At 49.9% G+C, this 26,976-nt stretch overlaps 1 protein-coding gene across 6 annotated transcripts in view; it reads left to right on the forward strand.

Moving 5' to 3' along the window:
• MTMR1 (myotubularin related protein 1) overlaps positions 1 to 26,976 on the forward strand; it is a 57,398-nt gene that overhangs the window by 15,510 nt on the left and 14,912 nt on the right. For 2 of the 6 annotated variants that reach the window (XM_044235847.1, XM_044235849.1), the window contains 10 exons: positions 1,827 to 1,877; positions 5,591 to 5,666; positions 8,242 to 8,336; positions 8,720 to 8,827; positions 11,524 to 11,625; positions 11,935 to 12,018; positions 13,053 to 13,202; positions 14,068 to 14,256; positions 21,800 to 21,985; positions 22,376 to 22,582. In XM_044235847.1, coding sequence (XP_044091782.1) covers positions 5,621 to 5,666; positions 8,242 to 8,336; positions 8,720 to 8,827; positions 11,524 to 11,625; positions 11,935 to 12,018; positions 13,053 to 13,202; positions 14,068 to 14,256; positions 21,800 to 21,985; positions 22,376 to 22,582 — 1,167 coding nt within the window. In that variant the 5' untranslated portion in view covers positions 1,827 to 1,877; positions 5,591 to 5,620. Of the gene's footprint in view, positions 1 to 1,826; positions 1,881 to 5,590; positions 5,667 to 8,241; positions 8,337 to 8,719; positions 8,828 to 11,523; positions 11,626 to 11,934; positions 12,019 to 13,052; positions 13,203 to 14,067; positions 14,257 to 21,799; positions 21,986 to 22,375; positions 22,583 to 26,976 lie in introns of all 6 variants that reach the window. The other 4 variants (XM_044235848.1, XM_044235851.1, XM_044235850.1 and 1 more) reach the window with 2 other exon arrangements.

Consider the following 26,976-nt stretch of genomic DNA (forward strand, 5'->3'; position numbering starts at 1 on the left):
GGGCTCTTAATGGCCCGCAGAGTCCTCTTTTCACCTCGCTTACTATATAACTCATGCTAAAGAATGTAACAGCAGCAGCCAAGTGGTGATTTGCTGTCCGTCCTCTCTGATGCACAGTCCAAGTCACCTTTCTGTCTGCATGCTGGATCTGAAGGGCAGAAGTGCTGGTCTTGAGGATAAATTTAGCAGAATCAGTCCCAATTCGTATTTCTTCAAATACAGATGTAGCTTTTACGAGAAGTGGATTGTCGCTTGCATTTTCCTCATGACTTTCCTTCCCTTTATTTCAGAATATGCATAAAGCAAGACAAAGATTGGTAATGTGCATGCGTTTGAACCCGAGTGTCAGATGTTTGAGAATTAACCTATATCCAGTCAATGAAAATAATGTGGATTTTAACAGAATAATGACTTGAGTTTAAAATGATTAATCTTACTGAAGCCAATGAAGTAGTACAAAAATAAGCAGGTTAAATAAAATTCTTGTTATCCCAGTTGGTTTATATCTGTTTAATCTTTGTTTTCACCATGTTTCCTTTTGCTCGTGAGAATCATTTTCTTTCCCTGATTCATCTTGTTAAATATCAGTGTTTGACTTCCCATTTGCATGGACTTCAAACTACTGTGTGGCTTTTTGTCATTTTAGTCATTCATTTTTCTGTTCTTCAAAATTTTTAGCAAAGAATGATTCCATTTTCTTTGTATTTAAGAAAATGAAAATTTCAAAAACGGTTGCATTTAAAAAATTACCCTCCTTTGAAGGGTAGCAGTATCAACTTTGTAGTTGGCCAATCTGATGATAAATCATGACAATGTATTTCACTATATTGGCAAAAATGAAAGGTGAGGAATAGTAAGTTCTTTTAAAGTTTTGCTACTTCTTCACTGATCGCCTTTTCAAGAAATATACTCATGGGAACCAAAGTTTCATGAAGAAAAAAATGTATCTATGCCAGATTTTAATATTTGCAGCCCCAGAGAGCTGATAGAACTTTTAAAGGGGGTTATCATCTTGTTGTCTTCAGCATTTATGTTCTTTGTACCACCTGCTGAACTGAAAGTCCAATTTTTAAAGTTTCGGAAATGAATTGATTCTCTGAAGAGGTTAAATTAAGCACAGGATACCTTTAAAGAGCTTGGGAACACTTAGAGATACGTGACCTTTTAGCTTTTCTTTGAAGCACATTGATACTGTAAATAGCACCTTTAACGCAGTCTGGATTCATAAAGCACATTTGTTGAGCAGTGATTTACAGACTGCACGTATATGTATGTCTCCAGCGTGTAATGTGCGCATGCGCATGTGCGTGGAAAGCTCGTCATACTAGTGCACTTGAGCCCTGAACAATAGTTCCGTAGAGTATGAGAGTACTTACTACGTTTAAAATCCATGTCTATGGACTGCCTTTGTATTTTGGCTTGGTTTTGCCCTTTACTTAGTTACTGTGGGGTGCTTTATGTTCTATGAGCATATTATGTGTCTGTTATTTTGTTTCTTTGCCATATGTTATAGTATTGCTTGATTTAGAAAAGACCATACATTCTTTGAAATCCATGATGTTTGTTTGCTTTTCATTTTTCTGCCCCAACACAAACACAGACTAGATGCTCCATTTTAGGCCGAGGATGCTATAGATGGCCAACACGTTATTTCCTTAACTCCAAGGGGGAAAATGTTGTGATTTGCAAAGCCGTGAAAGGTGTGTCAACTTTTACTTGCTTAGTGTCTCTTTAAAAAAGAACTTCTGTCCTTTCACCTGTCTGTTTGCACGTGTTTCTCTTTCTCCTCTTTGCCTTTTCTTGTCCGTGCACCTGGTGCTGTGCAGGAGGTTCAGGAAGAACACAATGGCTACCCTTCTGAAGCCGAAGCGGATCAGGTGGCAAGTTCTACGTGTTCATCTGTTTGTAGCTACAGATCATGCATTTAGAAGCCATTTCATACTAGATTTCTAGATGATAAGCAAATGCTTTCCCACTACAGTAGTGCTCTCCTGTCCAAGTTTGGTAGATTCCATTATGACATTATTTGCAAAAATTGGTTTATCCAACATTTTGTCAACTGGAAATTTGTTCATCTGTGCTTCTCAGTCTTCCCAGATAGGGTCAGCTGTGGGGTATGGAGTCTTGGTCACACCAGGACTCTGAAATGCCTTTGTAGAGATTGAGAGGGGACAGATGCATACGCTAAGGGTGCTCCTTGAGGGTGCAGACTTGGCTTTATTCAAATTTGCATGGTCTATGCCCAGCGTAGTACCTGGCCCCTTGTAGGTATTTGCAGAATGAGTCCGTATGGTTTATATTTACTAATCAGAAGAAAAAAAAACATGCATCAAGATTCTTGAGTGCTTACTCTTTGCTCAGTTCCTCAAGACCCTCTGGAGTCTTTCAAAGCAGGAGAACTTTCTTCGAAGCTTAGTTAGAATCTCCATATGCGAAAGCACTTAGAAGAGCAGCTCCAGGGAAGCGTGGCCAGCGACCCCCGTGCTCAGCTGTGCCTTTGCCCAGCCCACCCTCCTTTGGTGACCCTGGAAGCACCTTGGAGAGCCTAGTTTGAAAACCACTGTTTTCGGCATGCCGCCATTACAGAAACTGTCCACCCAGCAGCTTTGATTCATGATGAGGAAAGTAGCAGAGAGGCCGGGGCCACCTGGTGGGCTGGAGTCCTCGGGGACAGATTCACGGAGCTGCTGGGCCTTCCATTGGGCTTTCAGGGTCACTGGAACAGGGTTTGGATGAGATCGCCATAGGGAATTCCTCAACTGGGCAACACGTGGAGCAGAGACACCAAAAGGAATGGGTGTGTTCATGAGATCAAATTTTGTCCACAAGAATATTCCATTCTTTGATTATACTGTACATGGGTTGGATAAATCAAGGGTCAAATCATGTCTTGTGCAACTTGGTAGTTGCAGTCAAAGTTTAATGTAGCACAAGTGTGAGTCCCATTTCCTAACAACCAGCTTTATTAAGGGAATCTACTGTACTTACAAAATAACGAGCCTTTAGAAACCGTTCTCTTGAATTCCTATGCTAAATGTGTTTCCTGTACAAAATCAGAAGCAGTGGGATCATTTGTTTTGTTCTGATAGTTGCTTTCCCATCACTTATAAAGCATGTCCCAGATTAAATTATGATTAGTGAAAGGTTTGTCTCACTGTGTCTCACCAGCACCTTCATGCCTCATATAAATGCACAGACATTTCAGGCCAAATGTCAAGCCAAATTCAAGCCGAACATGACTATCAGAAAGGAAGAGACGTGTTTGATCTTCAACTTCAGTCTTGAGAGCCCTATGCATTCTCAGAATGGTCCCAGTCACTGGTGTCTCCCGTCCTGTGTTGGAGACTTGAGAGTGTTTGATGTGGCTCGCTGTAAAGCTTAAAGGGACTCGCATTCCACCCCCCATCTCTCCCTGCTCCCCTTCAGGCTCAGTTGATTAGAACAGCTTGCTTTCTATCTTGCTATCTTGAAATAACCTATCCCCATTTATTTTAAAATATACGTTAAGGAATTTAGGTCTATATATGATAATATTTAACCACTAAAATAAGCTTTAATGATACAATGTTTGAGGTAACTATAAACTGAGATATTGATTGAACTAGCTTTCTCACTTAGTAACTATATTATAAAATTAATCACTGGTTCAGGCAAAAGAAAGCAGAACTTCAAAGCTTCTGAGGTTGGTGATGTTGTTAGTATATCTAAAACTGGACATTTAGAAGTATAAATATTGGCTTATGGTTTATTGATAAAAGATGTTTCCAAATCAGATATGAGTACAAAAATGAATCCATTAACAATTCTCCATTGACCCTTAATGGTTCTCTATGTCCCTAAAAATTTTGGCTGAAGTGTTTTAAAAACCAATCTGGACCAAAACGTCAACTGAATAAAATTGCTCAGAGGTAATAATGAGCCCTTAATCCGTATTATTTAATCACGTATCTTGATAAGGAGGATGGACCACATCATTTTGTACCCTCCCTGTAGAACAGACATACCCCAACCAAATTTAGCATGGAATTTGCTTTTCGTATTTTGACCTTTTTCCCTTCTTTGTTTTATAACAATGATAAAACTATGATATATAGGATTTTTAAATTAACCTCTAAGTCCCAATAACAAAACATATTGGAGTATTCTTGTAACTATGCAAAAAATTAGTTTTGAATTTTCAATAATCTAGAGTTACAGTGTTCAGTAATTTAGAATTATAAATTCTAATCTGTTCTAAATATTTTGCTTCACAAAATATTATGAAAACATAATATTGTCTGACCTGTTTTCCGCCAAACACTAGTGGCCTCTCAATGTTAACTATTTTTTGGAGAAAGCAGTCCTGATCAAATCCGTGTGGGAAATGTGGCGTACTCTAGCGCCCTCTTGCTGATTTGGTGTACATGAATATGCTACAGACTTTCCTCACTATAATGAGAAAACAAACCACAGTTTAGCTTTTCTTTCACCCAGGATTATCCAAATTTGACCAAAAAAAAAAAAAAAAGACCTATTCACATCTCTTGGGAATTTAATGCTCTATGAAACAGCTTGGGAATTGCTGGGGTTTTGAACACCTTATTCTTATTCGTGACACATGATGTCAAAGATGCCGAGGAGAAAGTGACCAGTTTCCTTGGCAGCATGTCACAGGGTGGCAGTAACTTGGAGTAGGCCCCAAGTTCAGGCTCCGTAACTTTGTAGTTCGCACGCCATGTTCTCAGCTCTCCTGAGCTATCTGGCACTAGATCCAACGGAACTCACAGGAAGCTGTCTAGTGGGCAGCAGGGCCAGTCTGGACACTTGCAAGTGTGGGCGTGTGTCTCCGCAGCCATCCAAGATGTCGTTTTCCTGGTATCATTGTAGCCAGGAAACCTGAGAAGTCATCAGCGATTTGCTTGGTGAGCGTGGACTCGGCGCAGAGCAAATTGGTCTGGGGGAAGCCCAAGGAACACACCCACATCACTACTGCGCCACAGTAGTGATGGGCGCAGTCCTGTCTGCCGGACCAGAGCACGCTCTCTTGTGGCCTGGAGGGGATGCCCACTGACAAGCCCCTCCCTGCTCCCCCCACCCTGACGCTTTGCGCGCACACGCAGGTAGCTGGGCTGCAGTACAGAAGCCTAGGGCTTTCCTTAGAATGTCCCTGCCATTGAGACCCCGCTCTGGTTACTTCCATTAGACTTCGGGGTTTCCCACACTAGACAGTGCTTACAGCCCGCTACGCATCTACATCTAATGTTGATTTCACCTGTGTTTGTTTCATGCTCAGAAGGTAACCTTTTTCTGACCTTCCAAATTCTGTAGGCAACTTGTCATAGCTGTCTGTGTGGTGATTACAGTATCTATCTGTCATGTCAAGCCATTTCTGTATTAATGCTTTCTAACTGTGGATTTAAATATGTGTAACAATTTGCTAGAAAATGCAGCATGGTGTCCTGTGATGCTGAGCTTTGAGATTGTCTTGTAGGGGGAGGGGGCATCGAGTTTGCACGCTTCTGTAGCCATGTAGCAAAAGCACAGAACACCACAGTTCTTCCCAGGTATGTAGTAGGAAAGTGAGATTTACTCCTGTTTGGTTTTTTGCCAGGCCCTAAGAGATGGAAATAAGCTGGCACAGATGGAAGAAACTCCACTTTTCCCAGGAGAATCCATCAAGGCCACTGGTAAGTTTAATGAGTACACTGTGCTTATTGAGAGCCATAAAATGAAATGGCATTTTGCTTGCAAGCATGGGTGAGGTATGTGCTGGAGATCAGCCAAACCAATTTAATGAGGGGACAAGTGGACTGGGTCTGTTCATTCTTCTTAATGTCATCATGACCTTAAGAGGTAGAAGACTACATAGAACCACTCTAAGTTCCAGTTGAGTGTTTGGTGGCATCACCAACAGAAGAGGGGCCCGACTTTCCCTGAGGAACTGAAGGCTGATTAGACTCACTATAGCGTAATGCTTCGTTGCAACTTCACTGTAATGTACAACTTTGTTGTAATGTAATGCTTCATTGGAATCCTTTGCTATAAGAATATATTGCCAGAAGATCCATGTCACATCGTAATAACAGTTTTGAGAACTTGGCAAAAGAATCTCGGTGGCTTATGAGATGCCAGAAAGTACAATGGGAGCACAGGAGAAAGAGCATGTGTTCCTACTCTGTGCTGTAAGGGCAGTGGCCCGAGTCGAGTACCGCCATCCCCTCTGGACCGCCAGGCATTTCCCAGGTAGTCTGCCACGCTGTGAGCAGACGGAGGGCAACTAGGTGTCACCTTTTCATCTCACCACTGCGGGGCTTGGGCTGGCCAGTCTAGTTCGCTAGACAGAGTGTTGCCTTCTCCCCTCCTGGCTCCCTCCCAAAGATGTGTGCTTGGTCTCAATATAATCATCTCGTGTCAGGAATGTTTGAGGGGCGCCTGGGTGGCATAGTCGGTTAAACATCTGACTGTTGGCTTCGGCTTGGGTTGTGATCTCAGCGTTGTGATTTCAGGGTCATGAGATTGAGCCCCATGTCGGGCTCAGAGTGGAGTCTGCTTGTCTCTCTCCCCCAACCTTGCTCTCTCACTCTCTGAAATAAATAAATAAATCTTAAAAAAAAAAAGAAAGAAAGAATGTTTGAGTAGCTGGGCTCTCCCAGGGCCTCCAAATGATACTGCTACTGAGTATCCTGGTCTGTGGCTCTAGACCCTGCTTATCCCACCGGTGGTCTTGAAACTTTCTTTCTTTCTTTCTTACCTTCCTCTTTCCGTTCTTTTCTAACTAATTTATATTTTCTACAGTGTTATAGAAGTGTAATCATTGAGTAGTTTCTTCTTTTGTCTAGGTCCTTTTACTCCACATAATTATTTTGATATCCATGTTGTGAAATGGGTCAACAGTCATTCCTTTTTCGTGCTGAACAGTGTCTTGTAGTGTGGCTACACTACAGTTTGCTTACGCGTTCATCTGTTGGTGAACATTTGGGCCGCTTCTACTTGTTGGCTATTGCAGACAAAGCTGCTGTGAACCTTCACGAATCAGTCTTCCCCGGTCTCAGGTCCTGTCATCCTTGCTGCACCCTTTGACCCATCCATACTAATCTCCCAGAACTCTGCGCTCCCCCCCCCACACTTCTGCCTCCCCATCCTGCCTCACCCCTCTGCTTCCCTGCTGAGCTAAATGGGCCCTTTTCTGAGCTCTGACTGTGCCCACAAGGTTACGTTAGCATTTGTGAGGCTAGCCTACAGTGGTGATTTTCTGTGTGGTGCCTCTCATAGGGCTTGACTTCTTATGAGCAGGAACTGTGCCCGGTTCTCCCTAGAACCCCAGCAATAGAAGCTGCTTAGTACATACTGAGCTATAGAAAGGTTTAATGGGGGCGCCTGGGTGGCTCAGTGGGTTAAGCCGCTGCCTTCGGCTCAGGTCATGATCTCAGGGTCCTGGGATCGAGTCCCGCATCGGGCTCTCTGCTCAGCAGGGAGCCTGCTTCCCTCTCTCTCTCTCTCTGCCTGCCTCTCTGCCTACTTGTGATCTCTCTCTGTCAAATAAATAAATAAAATCTTTAAAAAAAAAAAAAGAAAGGTTTAATGGAAGTGTTTTGAGAACTTGGCTGGATGACAACTGTAGGGCCTTTAATCGTCCCCCTCGGAATCCCCGATAGCTGTATGCGCTCCCGCTATTCCGGTGCGGTGGCACTTAGAGAAGACAGCAGAGCTGTAGCGTCTTTGCGATGGCGGGAACTTCTTAACTCTCAATGGACGCTCGTACATGGTTGATAGCGATACTAATTATGTTGATATTAACAATACGAAAATGAAAATTGACATGGAGGCTGATAAGGAGTTGGAAGCAGAGAAGTCGTTTTCCATGCCCCCGAGGTGGTTCTGAAGTTTCGTTTGGAGGTGTGTTTGCTTTCATTAGGGGGAACTGAGGAAATAGCAGTCGAGGGTCTTCAGAGTTTGAAAACTGTGTTTTTGAACATGATGAATTTATTGCTCAGGGAAAATGTTAACTACCTGGAAAACAATGACAAAATGTAAGTTATTATGAAGCCCTTTACTTAAGACCCCACTAAGCAGCAAATCGGATTGTTTTACAAAACCCAGTTTTCTTAGAAGACTACCTGTGTCTTTATTTAATGTGATTAAAAAATGTAAAACTCCTAGAAAACTGGAATCACAAGTGTCTATATTTGGAAACTCAAGATTCATTAACACACAAGTCTAGCAAAAGTTGCTACTTGGTCTTTTTTTTTTTTTTTCTTTCAGTGAAAGACGTCATGTACATCTGCCCATTTATGGGAGCGGTAAGTGGAACCCTGACAGTGACGGACTTCAAGATGTACTTCAAGAATGTAGAGAGGGTAAGTTTTTAGAGGGGTATTTTATTTTTAAAATCACTTTAGAACACAGTCAGTGATAAGGAAGAAAGCAGAAAGAACCCTCAAATCCCATCACTCTGAGAGAACCATGGGGTGAGTTTTAAGATGTACACATTTGGAAATAGATTTTTCATCTAGAAAAAAGTGCTACTAAAGTTGCATTTAAATCAGGTGGGAGGAGTTTAATTGTCGTCTTGACATCAACATCATAAAGCATGTTTTAAATTAGACTTCAGTTCTGTAGTTGGGACAAAGGGGAAATGTGAAATAAATGTGTGTTTTGGCCCAGAGAAGACTTCAAATATGAAAGATATGAAAGCTCTGCTGACTGACACTGATAGGCCTTCGTTAATTTGTAAACCCAGGACCCGAATTTTGTCCTCGATGTTCCCCTTGGCGTGATCAGCCGAGTTGAGAAGATTGGCGCGCAGAGCCATGGGGACAATTCCTGCGGGATAGAGATCGTGTGCAAGGTGTGGTGCCCAGCCAGGTGGGACTGCCGGGGTGGTCGCGCGGGGCTTTCGCTGACGGGCCCACCACGGTCTTGGGGCAGCGAGAGTCCCCGGGGGTGTCAGTAAGTCACATGGTTTCAGGACAGAGGCCGCTTCAAATCTTGTATCAGCTAATTCATGCCACTCTGGAAGCTGTTGAGGTAAACCTCTTGTCCTCTATCGAAGTATTCTGATAAACACGGACCTAGAACCTCAATGTTCATGTTATTTGTTACATTTTGGAGAAACCAAGTGAAAAGCAGAGATCAATAGTTTTTTTTTTTTTCTTCCAGTTTGTTGTTTTAACAGGACCCTTCAGAACAGTGGATAGTCAGAGACTTTCTGAAGAGAAAGCAATAGTCTACAAATTCTGTGATTAAAAACTCAATGTCAGGATTTTATGTTTGGTTTCCTCCACTTCCTCCAGTGGGGAGTAGAAATGTGTGTGATGCTTTTAATGCTGACTAGTCATTTAAGAAACACTTTATCCAGTGTGTCTTATTCCCAGAGACCTTACCTCACGGGTTCTACTTTACTCATGACCCTCAAGTCCTGGGAAGGAGAGTCCGTGCAGAATTGCTAGGGTCCCTTCCACAGTCAGGGTTTGGATTCCTGCCAATCTGTTTGCTTTGATCACACCTCTCGAGACAGGTCCCTCTGGTTGACCCCAGACTGTAGTTGAACCCACTTTTTTCAAAGAATACTTTACTCTTGCAGATCGTGAATTTGCTGGCCTCCTAGACTCTCTGTGGGTGCTTCAAGGCAGTGCTGTCCTGCGACAAACTGCATCTGTCCTTGGGCCAGGGTTCCCCATGGCAAGCTGTGTGAAGCAGTCGTGGGCTTAAAGCAGAGGGGTGATTTGACGAGTCCTGCAGTTTGGGAACTTGACCTTTCCGTTCTTAGAACTCACCGGTAACGTCCCATCATCCTTAGGCTAGAGGGAAAGACTCACCAAAAGCCCGTGCATCTGAGCCAGTTGATGGCCCCGTGTGGCTTCGCCTCCGGCCACCTTCCCCCATGTTCTTGCTAGTCCGGTTCCTTTGGCTGCGGTGACTCACCTCTTGCCACCCAGCCCTGCTACGGAGTCTTTTCACCTGCTCTCTCCTTTGCTTAGAACAATTTCATTCTCAGCAATCCTAAATAGCAAGTGAGCTCAATCAGCTACCAAGGTGTGCGTGTGTGTGTGTGTGTGTGTGTGTGTGTGCATGTGTGCATGTTCAGAGTCGCTTGGAGGGAGGGCACACAGGAAAGTGACACTGCCTAGGCAGGTGTCCTGGGGCTGCTGTGCGTAGATGTTTTTATGGCCCCGGTGAGCATTTGCTGATAGTGGTTTAAAAAGGTTTTCCAGCTAAGCATGCTAGGGCCACACTCCTAGCCCTCTCAGCTCATGCCTGAGAAACCTTGCAAGGGGAAAGGTTTGGTTTCTTTTAACAGGTGGTACACAACGTACCAAGAAGGTACAAAAGGGGTGTGTAGAGGAGAGTAAGTCTGTGTCTGCCCAGCCCCCGGCCACCTCGTTCCTCTCCAGGCAGGTGCCCGCTCTTGCCGATTGCCGTGCACACGCTCGGCGCGCAAGCGTGTCTGTGTGGTCTTCACACACACAGGTGGTAGTGTATTGCCTAGCCACCCCCCATGCCACCCCAAACATCTGTCTAGGAAGTCCTTGGTATTGGTGCAGAAATGCTGCTGCATTCTTTTTTTTTTTAAGATTTTATTTATTTATTTGACAGATAGAGATCACTGATAGGCAGAGAGAGAGAGAGGGGGAAGCAGGCTCCCTGCTGAGCAGAGAGCCCGATGTGGGGCTCGATCCCAGGACCCTGGGACCATGACCTGAGCCGAAGGCAGAGGCTTTAACCCACTGAGCCACCCAGGCGCCCCAATGCTGCTGCATTCTGACGGCGCTCCGCGCTCCAGCCTCCGGTGACGGCCACTTCAGTCATTTCCATTCTTCCCTGTGATAAATAATATTGCAACAGTAACTTTGCCACTGCCTGAATTGCTCTTGCTTTAATCTGTTTGTGGTCATTTTTATCTTCAAATTTTGTGTCACGTTAAAGAAACGTGAGACTTTGCTGTTTAAGTAACGGCGTAGGTTTAAAGAGGTCAGATAGCAGGAGTGGAGAACCTGCCTCTCCCTCTCCCCCTGCTTGTGGTCCCTCTTCCGCTGCCTCTCCTCCTGTCAAATAAATAGAATCTTAAAAAAAAAAAAAAAAAAGGAAAGAAACTGGTTTTGGGAAACAGCACTGAATTTCTGTAAGGAGTGTACTGAGGGACGCAGTCTCTGCGTGACACACAGTCCTTGCTGTGAGCACAGAGAGGAGGCTCTGCCGCGGTTCCGTTCTGTGGATGCTGCAAGTTCCGCAGTCGACTCTTCGGGCAGCTTAAAGCTCGCAGCTGCTTTTGTGCACACCTCTAGCCGTCAGTGCGCATCTTCTCGGTACCAAACCTTCTCGCTTCCACCTGAGGAGTTCCTTCCCCAGCGCGTCCCCTTTGTTCCAGGTTCCTCAATGGTTGTTACCTTGTTGGAGGTGCTTTTGGTAATTGTCTTTTGTTAGTAGAAGCAATCTATAACATGAGAAATGAATACAGATATTTCATTGATCTCTTTATAACATGTCTGCTTCACAGATACTCAGTAAATGTTCAATAAATGAGTTTTGCTAATTCTTTAATAGGATATGAGGAACTTGCGACTAGCTTATAAGCAGGAAGAACAGAGTAAACTTGGGATATTTGAAAACCTCAACAAACTTGCATTTCCTCTTTCCAATGGTCAGGCAAGTACACCAAAATAAACCTTTTTTGTATGCCTTTGTGGGGGGCGGGCAAAAGTCATGTTTAATTATTCCTTTTTCCAGAGGTTTCCTTTATCTCTTTCCTCTCTCTTTGTGACTAATATTAAGATGTTTAAAATTTGTCCATTCTTTGTAATGATTAAGGAAAGTGCCAGTTTGTTGCTTTAAAATACACAGGCTAAATAGAAGTCTTACTATATTTAGTTCATGGCTGAATGAAAAGCTTTAATATTGGGCATATCATGTAGCAAAGGAGCACTAACGTGTGTATTTTGTGGTTTTTGTATCCAGACACTCTTTGCATTCAGCTACAAAGAAAAATTTCCCGTGAATGGGTGGAAAGTTTATGATCCTGTATCTGAATACAAGAGACAGGTAAAGTAAGGTCCTGATCAAACCGAAAATAGTGGGTTGAGCATCTTTCTCTTTTCTGACAGGGTAGAAATATAGTAGAGAAGAAACCGTTTGAAACCAGTTGTGTGTAGGTATGACTTACGTAGCTTGTACGTTCTTCATCCCTGGGATGCCCCATTGTCCCAAGGCCAGTCCTTTGATGCTGTTGCTGCTCAGCCTTTTTCCAGAGGGCAAGCGGAGTATGAGCACAAGGGTTTAAAAAGCAAATCAACCAGATGGTTTTATTAGATATTCTGGTGATGAGTTGATGAGTAAGGATCAAAACCAATGGCCTGAATATAGATTAAGTGTATGGGGAGATTCCATCAGCCTGGTGTGGTGTTCCTGTGCCTAGAAAGTCTTCAGTGCATTGTCAGGTTCAAGACAGTCCAATAAGATACTGGTTTCATGACATTTGATCTTTGTCTCCACTGTCTAGTTCGGTTGGTATTGCTTTCTGTAAATGTTTGCAGAAAGTTTCTGTGTCTCAAAAGCTCCATCCTCGGGAGCTTTGGACTATCACTGTGCCGCTCAGTCAGCCTTGCTTCGCTGCCCAACAACGAACAAACAAACAGAAAGACAGGTGAATAAATGGGCAATAAAGAATCTATGAATAAAAATAAATTCTAATGGAAGAAAAGCATATAATAAAGAAGTTTTAGATATCCGACTTCTACCTTTTGAATAAAGACAAAAAATTAAAAAAAATAACGCTCATTGCAATACTATGCTCATTCTTTATAGAAAACACAGCAAGAAATGTACAGGATTGGGATTCTAGTATGTGATATTTACCATTTTAAAATACGTTTGAAAAGTCTTCTGCTTCATTAAATTTTTAAAAATGGGTAAGAAATAGGTTTTGTTAGATCAACATATATTTAAACTTTTGAGTAGCAGTGAATGACAAATTATGAATGGATTTTAGGAGAAAATAAAAAATGGATGTGGTTCCCAGTTAGTACTTTCTGAAAATGTGAAAGTTTGCTCCCCCGCCCTCCTCCAACACCCTGCAGGGCTTGCCAAACGAGAGCTGGAAAATATCGAAAGTGAACAGTAACTATGAGCTCTGTGACACCTACCCTGCTGTCATTGTTGTGCCAACTAGTGTGAAAGATGATGACCTTTCAAAAGTGGCAGCCTTTCGAGCAAAAGGCAGAGTCCCGGTAAGTGATAAACATTGTCCCTTAGGCACAAACCCAGACTGTACCTAGATGTAATGCGGAAAGGAGCAAGACAGAAAAAACCCGAGCGAACAAAACGGAAAGTAGAAAAATAGGCCCAAAACCCTCCACAGGCAGCGGGGACCACCAGGGAGCAGCAAGAGGGGGCGCGGCCGCCGCATTCAGGGCGCCCCGCGCTGGTCTGGTCAGGGCGTCTTAGAGCCAAGACCCTGGCTCAGACGCCGAGCGGCTCGCGGCGCCACCACCCGGGGCGGCGGAGCGGCCGGCAGGCCCGAGTGTTTCTCTCGAGGGACAGCCGCACACGTGCGCGCCGAGGACAGTGAACGCGCCCCCCCCCCCCCGTGGCACCCACCGTCCGCAGGGGCCGCGGGCGTGGCGAGCCGAGAGTGCGCTGCGGCGGGACCCCCGTCTTCGGCCGCCGGAGGACCGCGCGAGGTGGGGGAGCCCGGCTCGCCGCCTCGGAAGAGCTGCCCTCGCTTTGCCCTCATCCTGCCCCGGATCGAGCGCGGACACGCAAGATGTTTTCAAATGAGGAGACCGAACGCGTCATTCAAAATACAAGTGCGGCTGGACGTTAGTCGACTTTGACTGAGTTTCTGTTTTCCTTTGAGTCGCGGAATCTGAGAGGTGGGCGGGGATTCTTGGAGCTTATCTAGTCAGACTTCTTCCCGCCGGACGCGGCACCGCGTTCCAGGGCCACTGTCGTGCGGCGATCGGTTTCGGCCGTGGCCTTGGAGGAGCGTGTGCAGATGAGGCCGTGCTTGAAAAGACAGCTTACTTTTACTGCCCGCAATCAGGGCACGGCATTTTAGGAGCCGCACTAATGTTTGTTGCTTCCAAACGCTAGGTTTTGTCGTGGATCCATCCAGAAAGTCAGGCAACGATTACCCGTTGCAGCCAGCCACTGGTGGGTCCCAACGACAAACGCTGCAAAGAAGACGAAAAATACTTGCAAACGATCATGGACGCCAACGCGCAGTCCCACAAGCTTATCATCTTCGACGCCCGGCAGAACAGTGTCGCCGACACGAACAAGGTACGTTCTCGGTAGCGCTGTGGAAGCGGTGGCTCTCCTGTCACACGCCGGCCATAGGTTGTCGTGCAGACCGGGCATTGCTCCCTCCGGAAGGGGGTCTCTCCGAGCAGCCCGCGGCTGTGCCTCGCTGGCCCACGGCCTGCGTGGCTGTGCACAGCGTCTCTCTCATTCCTTCTCCGCCATCCTGTCTGCTGAATTGATTCAGCAAAGACCCAGAGAGAATCAGCCCCTAAAGAATCGAGTAAGACTTTTACTGATATGATCGTGAGGCCCTTGGAAGTCCCTTTAACTCGAGACCTGGGGTGATTACTTGAATTCCTGTCCGGTCTGAAGCTCTGTCAGAACGGAGTCAGCTGTGCGAAAGCGGGCTTGCGTGCACAGTTGCCCTGAATCGCGTGCAGGAGTGTCCTCTGCGGACACCTCCCGTTCGAGCCCCACCCGCTGAGGGGGACGGGGCCCTTCACAGGCGGCCCCAGCGAAGAGGCCACGCCTCCAGCACGCACTCTCCACGTCGAAAATTCCTTTCGGACGGTGCGTTCCTGCAGGCACGCATCCGGCAGTCGGAGGACCTGGCCCTCTCTGTGAGTCATTCACAGATCAGGAAGCTGGTGGCGGCCCTTTCCACCTCATACTTGTAAAATGACACTTGGGTCACAAACACAAACTTGTTGTGTCTGGCCGGGGGCAGGTACGGGGGGGGGGAATACCAAGACAGATACGGTGAGGTGCGCTCCTGCGGGACGTGTGGGCTCAGCATGCAGGGGGAGCCAGGAGAGGGCCTGGCGCTGGCAAGGCCTCACGGAGGAGGTGGCGTTAGAGCTGGCCGTGGGTGCGGAGCAGGAGGGGACGGGCCCGGGCGTCTGGCGGTGTGCCAGAGCACACCACTCACAAGAATGGCAGGACACGTAGGGCTGTGGTCGCCGAGCCCACAGCCAGCCCACCTGCACCCCCAGCAGCACTTGGCAGTCTGTGTCGCTTGGCAGCTTGTGCCTCTTCCTTCCGTGGTGACTCGTCCGTCATTGAGTACAGTCTCCAGTAAAGCCAGCCTCCTGCTGCCCCTGTCTCCCTCCTGAGAGAAGCCGTCACCTTCCATTTCAGAGAGCGCACAAGCCACCAGCCACGCCATTTCCCCTCGCTCCCTGGGTACTTGCTGTATGTCACGTCTCTGGGGAGGGACACACAGAGCAGCAGTCACGTGATCTGCCACATGGTCACCCAGTGTGGCATGGGGGAACACAGCACGAGCTCTCTTGCTCCGTGACCCTGGGCAGTGGCTACATCTCTCTAGACCACAGTTGCCATGACAGCCCGTGTGCTTCCCGGAGCGGGTGTGAAGGTCGTACTGTCCCGGAGAAAGCATTTGCTTCACGGTACATGCCCTCACTCCTGAGCCCAGAGCGAACGGCTCTGTCCACGTGACCGTCATGACATCTCACTACCTGGGTCCCTCTCTCTGACCTGGCCAGCTCCGCCTCCTTCACTGGCTCCTCCTCCTCCGCCCCAACCTGCAAATGGTGGTGCTCCTTGAACTCCACCTGGGCGCTGCTTTTGTAATTTGTGCCGCCTCCCTGGCCATCTCCCCCGATGCCATGACTCCAGACACTGTTGCCTTGTGAGTCTGATACCTGAGTTTCCATTTCACCCTGATCCCTTTGGAAGTCGAGGCCGACTTTCCGTCCTGTGGTCAGGTGGACATCTCTGTTCAGCTCTCTCCCCCGTAGTGACCTCCATGTATCCAACCCGGCCCGCACATGATGCTCGTAAGCTCACCACCCAGGTGGTCTGGCCGGGGCAGTGACCGGTGGTGCCAGTTAGGCAGACGGGGAGGACATGGGCAGGATAGGAGTTTCCTAAGGCCCTGTACAAATTACCACAAACTAGGTGGCTTAAAACAACACGTATTTATTGTCTGACAGGAGGCCAGAAGTGTGAACTCGGCCCGGGTTGTGCTCCCTCCACGGGCTTCAGGGGAGACTCTGTTCCTGGCCACTCCTAGCTCCTGCTGGCCGCTCTGTGCGCAGAGCCGCGCGTGCGGGTCTCCCCCTCTGCCTTCCCGTGGCCTTCTCCTCTACGTGTCTGTGTCTTCCCTCCTCTCTTCGAACGATGCCCGTGACGGCATTCAGGGCTTGCCCGATGTAATTCAGGATGGTCTCTTCATCTCAAGATCCTTGACTCGATGACCTCTTTTCCTAAAAAGGTCACATTCATAGTCACCAAGATCTGCTGTAGGTCTCTTGGGGTGGGGTGCCGTTTTTTCAGCCTGCCATGGGGCGTCCTTCTCACTTAGTTCCCCATGCTCCCAGCTGGTGGGTCCTTAACCCCGTGAGTCCTTCTGCTTCTCTGCGTACTTCCTGTCACCACCGCGGCACTGTCCCAGAGAAGGAAGATGCGTGAGAAGAGCATCAGCCGGACGTCCTACCAGCAAGGGCAGCTTTGCGCGTGCTCGCACGTGAAGGAGACAGAAGCAGGACACCGAACTGCACGTCCAGAATGGTTTTGGCTGTCGTGCTGTTGTGTCTAGGAACCAGGCAGGGGTGTTTATCCGGCCAAGTCCCTGTTAACTCTTCTGTACGTGACACCTCGTCTGCAACTGGAGACCCTTTACTTCTTCCTTTCCAATCTGGATGCCTTTTATTTCTTCCCCTTGGCTAATTTCCTGTCAGAAACCTCTAGTACCCTGTTGAATAGAAGCAGGGAAAGCAGTCATCCTTGTCCTGTTCCAGTTTGAGGGGGAAAGCTTGTAGTTCTTCATCATTGGGTATATTAGCTGTGGGCTCTTCATACATGCCCTTGTCAGGCTAAGGAAATTCCTTTCTGTTGTTGGTTTTTTGAATGGTTTTGTCATGGAAGGGCATTAGATTTTTGAAGGCCTTTTCTGTATCAGTTGAGATGATCATGTGTTTCTTTTTTCTTTCACTCTGCAAATGTGTGCATTTCACTGACTGATTTTTCTATATCGGCCGCTGTAGTGGGTTGCATAGTGTCTCCCAGAAATTCATGTCCATCTGGAACCTCAGAAGATGACCTTATTCGGGAATAGGGCCTTTGCAGATGTAATCAGTGAAGAGGCGGTTATCCTGGAGTAGGGTGGGCCCTCAGTCCCGTGACTGTGGTTCTCAGAAGAAAGCCATGGAGAGACGCAGACCAAGGGAAGGTGGCCTGAGTTGGGGAGCTGAGGCTCTGGAGCTCAGAGAAAGTTCGGGTTGTTGGCTGAGACGGAGCCCAGTGCCATGCTGGGTGGTGGTTGCAGGTCGGGGACGGGCAGGGGCAAGGCCGCCAAAGGAGTCCAAGTCGCGTAAGCCATCTGTGGAAGGCAGGAAAGGAACCCACAGAAGGAAGGGGTACGTGGTGGCAGGAGACCGCAGTGAGGGGGAGGGGTCCTCGATGCCAGGCGAGGAGGAGCATCCCGCGGGAGAACTGGGTGGGAGAGGTGTCTTAGCCGAGTTGCTCCAACAAAGTATCGGTATCGGTATCATAGTGGCCTGTGAACAACAGACATTTATTTCTCAGCTCTGGATGACGGGAAGCCCAAGGTCAGGGTCACAGCCGATCCCACGTCTGGCTTCTTACCGTGTCTTCACACTGCCGAGAGCAGGAGGCCGCTGTCTTCTGACCTCCCCGCCAAAAGGCTGCAGCTTCTGATCAGAAGCTGGCAGCATCTTTTTGAGGATTAGGTCTTCGACATGTGAATTTTGTGGGGACGAAAATGTGCAGACCCTGCAGGAGAGGTGTGTGCACTTCGGATTCGGAGAGCGTGGGGATCCTGTCCTGCCCCTTGGTACCTCTGGCCCTTGGGAGTTGCCCGCCCTCCAGGAGGCTTCCGCTCTCTCACCTGGAACCCCCATGCCGCCGGCGACTGGCCGACTGTTTTCCCTTCGCCAGGCACAGAACAGCTGCTGTGACACCAGGAAAACTGGAGTCCCTCCTTCGGCCGCTGCTCCCTGGGGGTGTTTGCGTCTCTTTCTCCCACGAGGGTTGGGGATTAGCATTAATTGAGAAAACTGATTTTACTCAGCTAATTTAATTAGCATTTAATCTGCACAGCAGCCCTGTGACGCTCTTGCAGCTGGGAAGGGCGGGGAGCCGAGATGGTGCTGGGGCTGGGATTTCAAATCCGTTTTCCTTGACACCAGAGCCTGTGCCTTTCCCCCCTGCCTGCAGTACCGGCATCTTCGCTGCATGCTCTGCTGGTTTTTTATGAAAATAGAATTCTGCCGCGGAGGCAGGACTGTGCTCTGGGCGCCTTTGTTGGTGGTGCGTGTTGCAGTGTCACTGACGTGGAAGCGTGTCCTAGAATTCCATGGGGTGACCCGAGGTAAAGCCGGAGTTCAAGTACACCCACTGCCCGTTCGCTTGCCGGTCACACTGGCCACTTGCGGACGTTCCCTCCTGCGTCGCCCCCGCCGCTGGGAGCTGGTGACGGGGCTCTCGGCCAGACGCAGCCCACTCCTCCCCAGAACCACTTCCCGGCTGAGTGCTAGATGTAACCTGGGTTCTCGGCCCGCGGCCTGTCCTCTGTGCTTGGGGGCCCGGGCCCCAGGCGCCCCCACCCCCGGCTCCCTGTGCTCCTGCTGGTCCTAGCCTCCTGCCACCGTCCTGCCTGATGCCCTCCAGCCGACCGCTCGGCTCAGTTCTGTTCTCCCGCCTCCTCAGCGCCGCGGGCTGCTGAACGTTCCCTGAGGACGGAGGGCTCGCAGCACGCGGGCTGGAGCCACCCCAGACTCCTGCTGGAATTCTCCAGCTTCAGCTGGGCCCTCAGTGGTGCTCGCAAGTCCCACCTCCCCAGCCCCAGGCTTCCAGAGGCCACTCAGGCCCCATTATGACTTTTTTCTAATGTGCGAGCCTGCCCCAGCCCCTCTGTCGCGGGCCCTGATCTCACCTGTCCGTGCGGAGGACAGAGCAACCCTCAGCCGCCAGACCTGGAAGCCGCCTCGTGCTGCCGTCTGTAACCCTCCTGTCCGGCCATAAGCAAGCGCCCCCTCCAGCCACGATCACCGCTCCCGTCCAGCTGGCCCCATCATTGTCCTGCCCCTTCGCGACGGGCTTCTGGGAGCGCCCCCCATTCGCTGGGTCCGTGCGCCTGCGAGGCCCGCCTGGCCCGCGCGGCCGCCCCGTGCTTGCTGGCCCGGATTGCAGCTGTGTTCTTCACTTCTTTCCTTTGACTTCCCAAGCTTCAGGTAGTTCGGTACTCTTTCCTTTTCAAAAAGCCTTTCCTTTTTTTCTTTTTCCTCTCTTCTCTGGTGGCTCTTCTCAGTCTCCTTTGCTTTGTGTGTCTTACATGTTGGCCTTTTCCAGGCTTCCGGCCTCCGCTCCTCTCTTGGCTCACCTGCTGACCTTGAGCATGGTATGCCTGACCCCTGTGGTCTGATTTCCTCCAGAGGCCAGTGACTTTGGCTTGGTAGCCACAGCCCAGACCTGGCTCTGAGCTCCTGACCCGCTGCGGGCAGACCTCCACACTTACATTCCTCCCGGGCACCTTGCGCTCACTACGGCGAAAGCGGAGTCCTCTGTTCCCTCTGCGAGCATCTGTATCTCAGCAAAGGATACCGCTGCCTCTTGGGGTGCCCGGCCTGGCCTGGAATCCTGGGTGTCACTGTGCTACCTACTTCCGTTGCCCCACTCAGCCACTGAGTGTTGCCCCTTAAATAGCTCCAGTCCGCCGTGTCTGTCTTGTCTTGCTGCCTCTACCACGATTCTCTCAGCCAGATGAGTGCCCGTCTCTGAGCTCGTCTCCCTGCGGGAGGTTGCACCCTCCTCCAGGCCCTTCCGCCCAGCACAGCTGTGGTGATGGCGCAGCGCAAGTCCAATGGCGCCGTCGCCACACTCGTCCGTGCTCTGGCCCCCTCCCTGCACCTGCACATCCAGCCCCGGGCCACCATCCGGCCGCCTCTCCTTGGCTCAGCTGCCTCTCAGCGAGCCGCGTCCTTGCCTGCGTCTGGGTAGCTGCACACCATGGCCCCTCTGCCCTGTGTTCTTGACCTTCCTCCCCACGGCAGAACTTCCCTGACGAGTGTTCTCTTCTCACGCAGATGTCTGTTCTGTCCCCCTGGCAGCCTTCCAGGCCTGGCCATGTGCCCCCAGTGCACCCTGGGCTCTCCAGCAGAGGACTTGCCTCCCTCAGCCTGCGCCGCACATGTCCCTCTCCTCACCCCTCTACCCCACCAGACTGGGAGTGCCTTGAGGACCAGGGTCTCCACTTGTCACCCCAGTATTTAGCTTAGGGCTGAGTATTAATATCCACGTGCTAAGTGGTGGGAGACAGAATGAAGGATGTGGTCTTTGGGTTCACAGATACATTTATTATGTTTTTGGAGATAAAATTCATATGACATTAATCTGGCTATTTTATCTGTCCCAAAGTTTACGAGTCGGTGACTTCTGGTATATTCACAATGTTGTGCAGCAACCCCCTCTAACTCCAGAATGCTTTCGTGGCCCTAAATAGAAACCCTGTGTCCACTGGCAGCTGCTGCCCATTCTCGCCCCCTCCCCCTCTAGCTCCCACCAACCACTAATTTACTTTCTGTCTGTATAGATTTCCTTGTCCTGGACCTTTCATGCAATGGAATCATACAACATACAGTCTTTGGAGCCTGGATTCTGTCCCTCTGAGTGACGCTTCCAAGGTTCACTCCTATGGCAGCGTGTCCCTGCACTCACTTCCTTTGACTGCAGAATATTGCACTGTGTGGAGAGAGCACGTTTTGTCTGTCCACTCGTCTGCTGCTGGACAAGTGGGTTCCTTCCACTTTCTGACTGTGGCAAATCATGCTGCTGTGGTCTTTTCATTTGCATTTTATTTTACTGAAATTCCTTAAACCTCCTTGTTTGGGATTTACAGATAGTTTATTATACAGAAATTTTTGTGGCAGTGCAAGTGTTTCTGTTCAGACAGATGGCACTAGCAGAACCTTTAAAAATCTAACTTGCCTTGAGTAAGATCTAGTTGTTAAAGGTTCAAAACCTGATGATGCGTGCTGGAGAGTTGTTAGGGGTTGAATTGTGTCTCCATAAATAACTATGCCGAAGACCTAACTCCTGGTAGGTGAGTGAACTGTGGCCTCATTTTGAAATGAGGTCTTTATAGATGTGATCCAGTTACAGTGAGGTCCTGTTGAATTAGGGTGGGCTGTAATCCAGTCCGACTTGGGTCCTTAGAAGGAAAGAAGAGACAGACATGAGGCGAAGGCCCTGGGATGATGAGGCAGAGATTTGAGTGACGTGTCTGTAAACCAGGACCACTCGGGGGCTACCAGAAGCTCGAAGAAGCAAAGACAAGTCCTCCCCAAGGGGCTTCTGAGGGAGCACGGCCCTGCCAGTACCTTGATTTTGGCTCCAGAACAGTGAGGGGACATTTCTGTTGTTTTAAGCTGCTTACTGTGTGGTGCTTTGTGCCAGGAGCTGGGCCGAGTCCTCCAAGGGTTAGGAGGGTTATTTTACACGGAGGGGCCTGTTGTGTCCTTCATGGTCTCTTTCTGATAACACCAGAAACAGTGGAAGTGTGAACTCAAACACAGCGCTGTATGTGTTTTGTTCCTCACAGGCCAAGGGCGGAGGGTACGAAAGTGAAAGCGCTTACCCCAACGCGGAGCTCGTGTTCTTGGAGATCCACAACATCCACGTGATGAGAGAGTCCCTGCGCAAACTGAAGGAGATCGCGTACCCTTCCATTGATGAGGCACGGTGGCTCTCCAGTGTGGACGGGACGCACTGGCTGGAGTATATAAGGGTGAGGAGGGCTGGTCCTCGGCGTGCTTCCCGGTGCAGATCTCCTGCGCGCCTGCCGTAGGTCTGTGCGTCCGCGCGGTTTCCCAACACTGTGCAGAAGCGCAGCTTTGCGGTGTAGGCAGCATTCAGACTGTGGTCTCTGTCGGGGGATACTGCTTGCCTCAGTCCGGTTTGGAACGTACTTTGCGGCCCTGTAGTAAGCGAGTGCACTTGCCGTCGTCATTTTCCTTGGTGTAAGGTGTCCCCGCCCCCAGTGCTGATGTCTCTGCGTCGCCTCACTGGATTGCATCGTTCGGTTTATGGACCTGAACTTCTAACATTCGCCGCAGAACTGTTTTTGCTGTCCCAGAAATTGAACGCTGCCTGCTCTAACGTGCCTTCTTTCCCGAAGATGCTTCTTGCTGGGGCAGTGAGGATCGCCGATAAGATCGAGTCGGGGAAGACGTCGGTGGTGGTGCACTGCAGCGACGGCTGGGACCGGACCGCGCAGCTGACGGCTCTGGCCATGCTCATGCTGGACAGCTACTACCGCACCATTAAAGGCTTCGAGGCGCTCATAGAAAAGGAGTGGATAAGCTTCGGACATAGGTTTGCGCTGGTAAGCTGAGACCGTGAGGTGAATTCCTGACTTGTTTCGTTCTAGCCTATGCATGTGTGCGTCACATACAACACGCACACACACACGCGCGCGCGTGCGCGTTTTCTGCTCTGTGTCAGACCTGAATCACCATAATAGAATTCCATGGACCTCAGCATGGTATGATTTTGATAGGGCACTCTTTTTTTTTTTCAAAAATTTTTTTAGTGTAGATATCTGTCTTTTTTAAATAAATGAGGTAAAATTCATATAACAGAATTAACCATCTTAAGGCATATAGTTTGGTGACATTTAGTGCATTCACAGTGTTGTACCAGCACCAGTTCTGTCTAGTTCCAGAACATTTCTCCCACCACAAACCGAGGAGCTTAGCCAGTAACAACGTATAGTCTCCCGGTTCCGGAGCCTGGACGTCCAGGATCCAGGTGCTGGCCGGGTTGGTCTGTCCCGAACCATGTCTTCTCGGTTCATGTGTGGCCGCCTTCTCCCCCTGTGCTCACACGGCCTTTCCTCTGGGTGCACCTCGCTGGTGCCTCTGGCGTTCGAATTGCTTCTCCTTAAAAGGACACCGGTCAGGCTGGAGTAGGGCCCAGCCTCCCATCTTCCTTCTAATCACCTCTCATAGACCCCGTCTCCAAATACAGTCCAATTCTGAGGCCCTGGGGGGTCAGGGCTCCAGCGTAGGGATTGGGGCAGTACACAGTTCAGCCTGCGACGGCCGCCTTCACACTGGGGACACTCCTAGGAGTGGGATTGCTGGGTCGCCTGGTGGCCATTCTTGGGCTGCCATTTGCGTTTAGTCTGAATGGCTGTTCGTTCCTGCTCTTTCCCAGTCATTGCGCCACTGGGGCTTCGTCTTAACTGTGCCTCATTAACTGACCCGCTCAGAGCAGGAGGACGGGCCGTGCGTGGGGGGGCGCTTCCGTGGCTCCCACCATGGGGGTCCCGAGTACATTGGCCTTGAGGAGAGCCTGTGAGCCACATGCCCTTCAGGGGCCGTTGTCCGAGCCGCCCCTGCACATGCCCCTTCCCTCTCTGCACCTCGATGTCCTTCTTGGAGGTGGAGCGTTGTGCAGCGGAGGTGAGTCTGTCCGTGTCAGGCACTTGCGCCTGGACCTTGAGCAAAGGCTAGGCTCCGTGAGGAGTGGGGCGAAAGGGGGGTTTTCCCCAGTGTCTGTCTCCAGTCACCTCGGAAGGCTCCAGATCATTCACTTCCGCCTCTTCCCACACCGTGTCCTGGGAGAGACGGGGCGGGCAGGGGCTCTTGACGAGCTGAGCGGTGCTCAGGGTCATCTGCCGAGATGCCAGCGGTGGCCACACACAGCACGCATCGCAGGGGCGCCCACGCTCTGCTCCCGCCCCACGTGCGGACTCCGGGCTTCCTTACAGTCGTGAGCTCCCCAGATTCGTCACGGCTGCAGTTCACCGAGCACCACTGTCACACGTGTCACCTCGTCCGACCCTGGAAGGCTCCCGAAGCAGCTGCTTTTCTGGCACGTGGGGGAAACTGAGATTCGGCAGTCCGAGTTACCTGACCAAGGTTGCCCAGCTGTGGAGGGCAGAGCCGCCTCCTTGCTGCCTCCTTGTGCTCTACCCTCCCTTGGGTCTCTGCCAGTGAGCCACCGAAGCTCCTCCCTGAGGCCCGCTCCTGTCCTTGCTGCCCCGTTCCTTCATCCTGCCTCTGGCCCGCCTCTATCCCCTCTCTCGCCTAGATGGGTCCCACCGGCCGTAGAAACGTGCCATTCTTTATCCCACCTGGAAACCTGCTTTCCCTTGACTCTGCTTCCCCTCCAGCTGTCTGTCACTGCAGAGCTCTGCTCCCTTCACGACAGCTGCCCTGTGCTCACCTGGGCCAGGCTTCCTCCTCCCGACACCCACCCCGGCCCGAAACCGCACACCCCAGCCGCCAGTCCCAGCCAGGCCTTCTCTTATTTGGCCTGAGCACTTGATGCTGTTGCTCCTTCCCTATTTCTGGAAACGTGCTTCCCTTGGCTTCTAGATCTGCACAGCCTTTTGAATCTCCTCCTGTCTCCTAGTCCTCCCTCTCTCCCCGACCTCTTCATGCTGGGGTGCCCCGGGGCTCAGTCGGCAGAGTGCTCCTCTTCTCTGTGCTTAACACCGTAGTAGTGATCTCCACTGGTCCCATGTCTTTAAACACGTTCAAATCTGTCTCAGTGCCACTGATGCCCCCTTCATTCCGGCCTGCCCATCTCCCTTGGGGCTGTGATGGCAGCCTCCTAACCAGTTTCTCTGTCACCCGCCCCTTCCAATCCAGTGTCCTCACTGCGGCCAGGCGGAGCGTTCCAAGACGCAGATCTCATGCTGCACAGAACCCTCCGAGCTTTCCTGTGGCCCATGCGGTTGTGGGCAAACTCCTCAACTCAACATTTGAGGCCCTCGGTCATCTGGCCTAGTCCACCTTTCCGGCCTTGTGTCGCCTCCCTCCCTTGCCTCATGCCCAGATGCCTCTGGTGCTGTTGGTATCCCCTGCCGTGTTCCCACTGCTTCTACTACGGTGCAGCCCTGGCCGGCTGGGAAGCAGGTATCTCCCTCCGTCCGTGAAGGTGTATCTGAAATGAGACCTCCTGAGACCGTGACTCGCGGCATTTGCCTTCCCTGCTCCCTCTGCCCCATCCGAGGTTGGCTCTTGTCCGGTTGCGGCCCCGCCATACCCATCCCAGACTTGGAAGCCCTGGGCGCGTTTCAGTGCCTTTGGTGTTTACAGGTCTTTCTCCCATGACTACACTGCAAGTGAACTATTTGTTCAGCCCGGGTCCTGTGTGTCATTTGTCTTAGTATCTCATGTGTGTAGCCAAGAGTATGGCCTCTGTGGGACAGCGGCGCATGTCCCCAAACTCCCAAGGGCCAGGCAAGATGCCTTGTGTACACCAGAGGAATTCAGTGAGCGGCTGTTAAAAGAACGAATCTTAAATTGCGAGCAGCCTGCAAAAGCATTCCCAAGGTGCCTTCACCGCTGAAGAGCAGGTTCTAGAGATTATCCTGTAAAGGGGAAGTGCAGAGATAAGGCCACTTCTGCAGCTGCTGTGGAAAACAGTAGGGCAGTTCCTCAAACAAATAAAAATAGAGCTACGCTGTGACCCGGCAATTCTGCTTCTGGGGATACACCCAAAAGAAGTGAAAACAGACTCGGATACTTGCACACCCACACGTACAAGCAGTGTGGTTCACGGGAGCCCAGAGGTAGGAGCAGCCCCGGTGTCCATCGACAGATGAACACGTACACAGAATGTGGTCTGTCCGTACAATGGACGTGTCACTCAGCTCAAAGAGGGAAGGGATTTCTGACACATTCTACAATACAGATGCACCTTGAGGACCTTCTGCTGAGTGAAAGAAGCCAGTCACAAGAGGACAGATACTGTAGGAGTCCACTTATAAGAGGGAACAAGAGCAGTCACGTGCACAGGGACAGAAAGTACACAGGTGGCGGCAGGGTGGGGAGACATGGACTTAACGGGGAAGAGTTTCAGATTGGAAAGATGGACGGTGGGCTTTCCTCCCAGCACTGAGCGTACTTGATCCCACCAAGCCGTGTGCGCAAACTGGTTAAGGTGGCCCATTTGATGCTCTGTATGTTTCACCACAATTGAAAACCAGTAAGACCTTCTACTTAACTGTGAGGTCTGGATTTCCTCGTTTCTGTGTCTCTCCTGCTGGCCGTTTCGTAGACCCAGTACTTTTTGTGCTTTCGATGTAGTAGTTGCATTGTATCTTTGGAATGTCTCCTTCTCGTCCTTTTGCTTCATCACCAGAGTATTTGAGCCTTCTCTTCGAATGCTCATTCTCGAACTGTTTTTTTTTTTTTTCAAAGATTTTATTTATTTATTTGACAGAGAGAAATCACAAGTAGATGGAGAGGCAGGCAGAGAGAGAGGGAAGCAGGCTCCCCGCTGAGCAGAGAGCCGGATGCGGGACTCGATCCCAGGAGTGGGTTGAGCCGCTGCCTTCGGCTCGGGTCATGATCTCGAACTGTTTTTTAACATGACGTTTCCAATGTTTTGTCGTGTTTGTTTTTGAAGTTCTTTTATCAGGAATCCGTGAGTAGCTCTACAGCACTGAAAGGTGTGAAACGCACTGTTGATTATCAAGTATGTCTCAGAAGCGGGCTGCCTTGAGCAAGGACTCCCCCTTACCATTTCAAGTGTGGGATTTGGGGGGCTCTCTGAGTCCTGTAGAATTGGTTAAAATGTATAGATTATTATTTGATTCTCAGACTTCCTGACATTTCGGAAAACTGGGAAGACCTGTTTTTCCACCTGTGGAGGAAACGGCCACCGTAATGTGCTTTCTGAGCTGCTAATCGGTAGTCCTACGTTGACACTGTGCACTTGGTGCTGTGGCCTGGCCTGACCCTAGCATTGGGACTGAAACGT

This window comes from Neovison vison, chromosome X, assembly GCF_020171115.1.
Source record: "Neovison vison isolate M4711 chromosome X, ASM_NN_V1, whole genome shotgun sequence".
Taxonomy (NCBI): Eukaryota; Metazoa; Chordata; class Mammalia; order Carnivora; family Mustelidae; genus Neogale; species Neogale vison.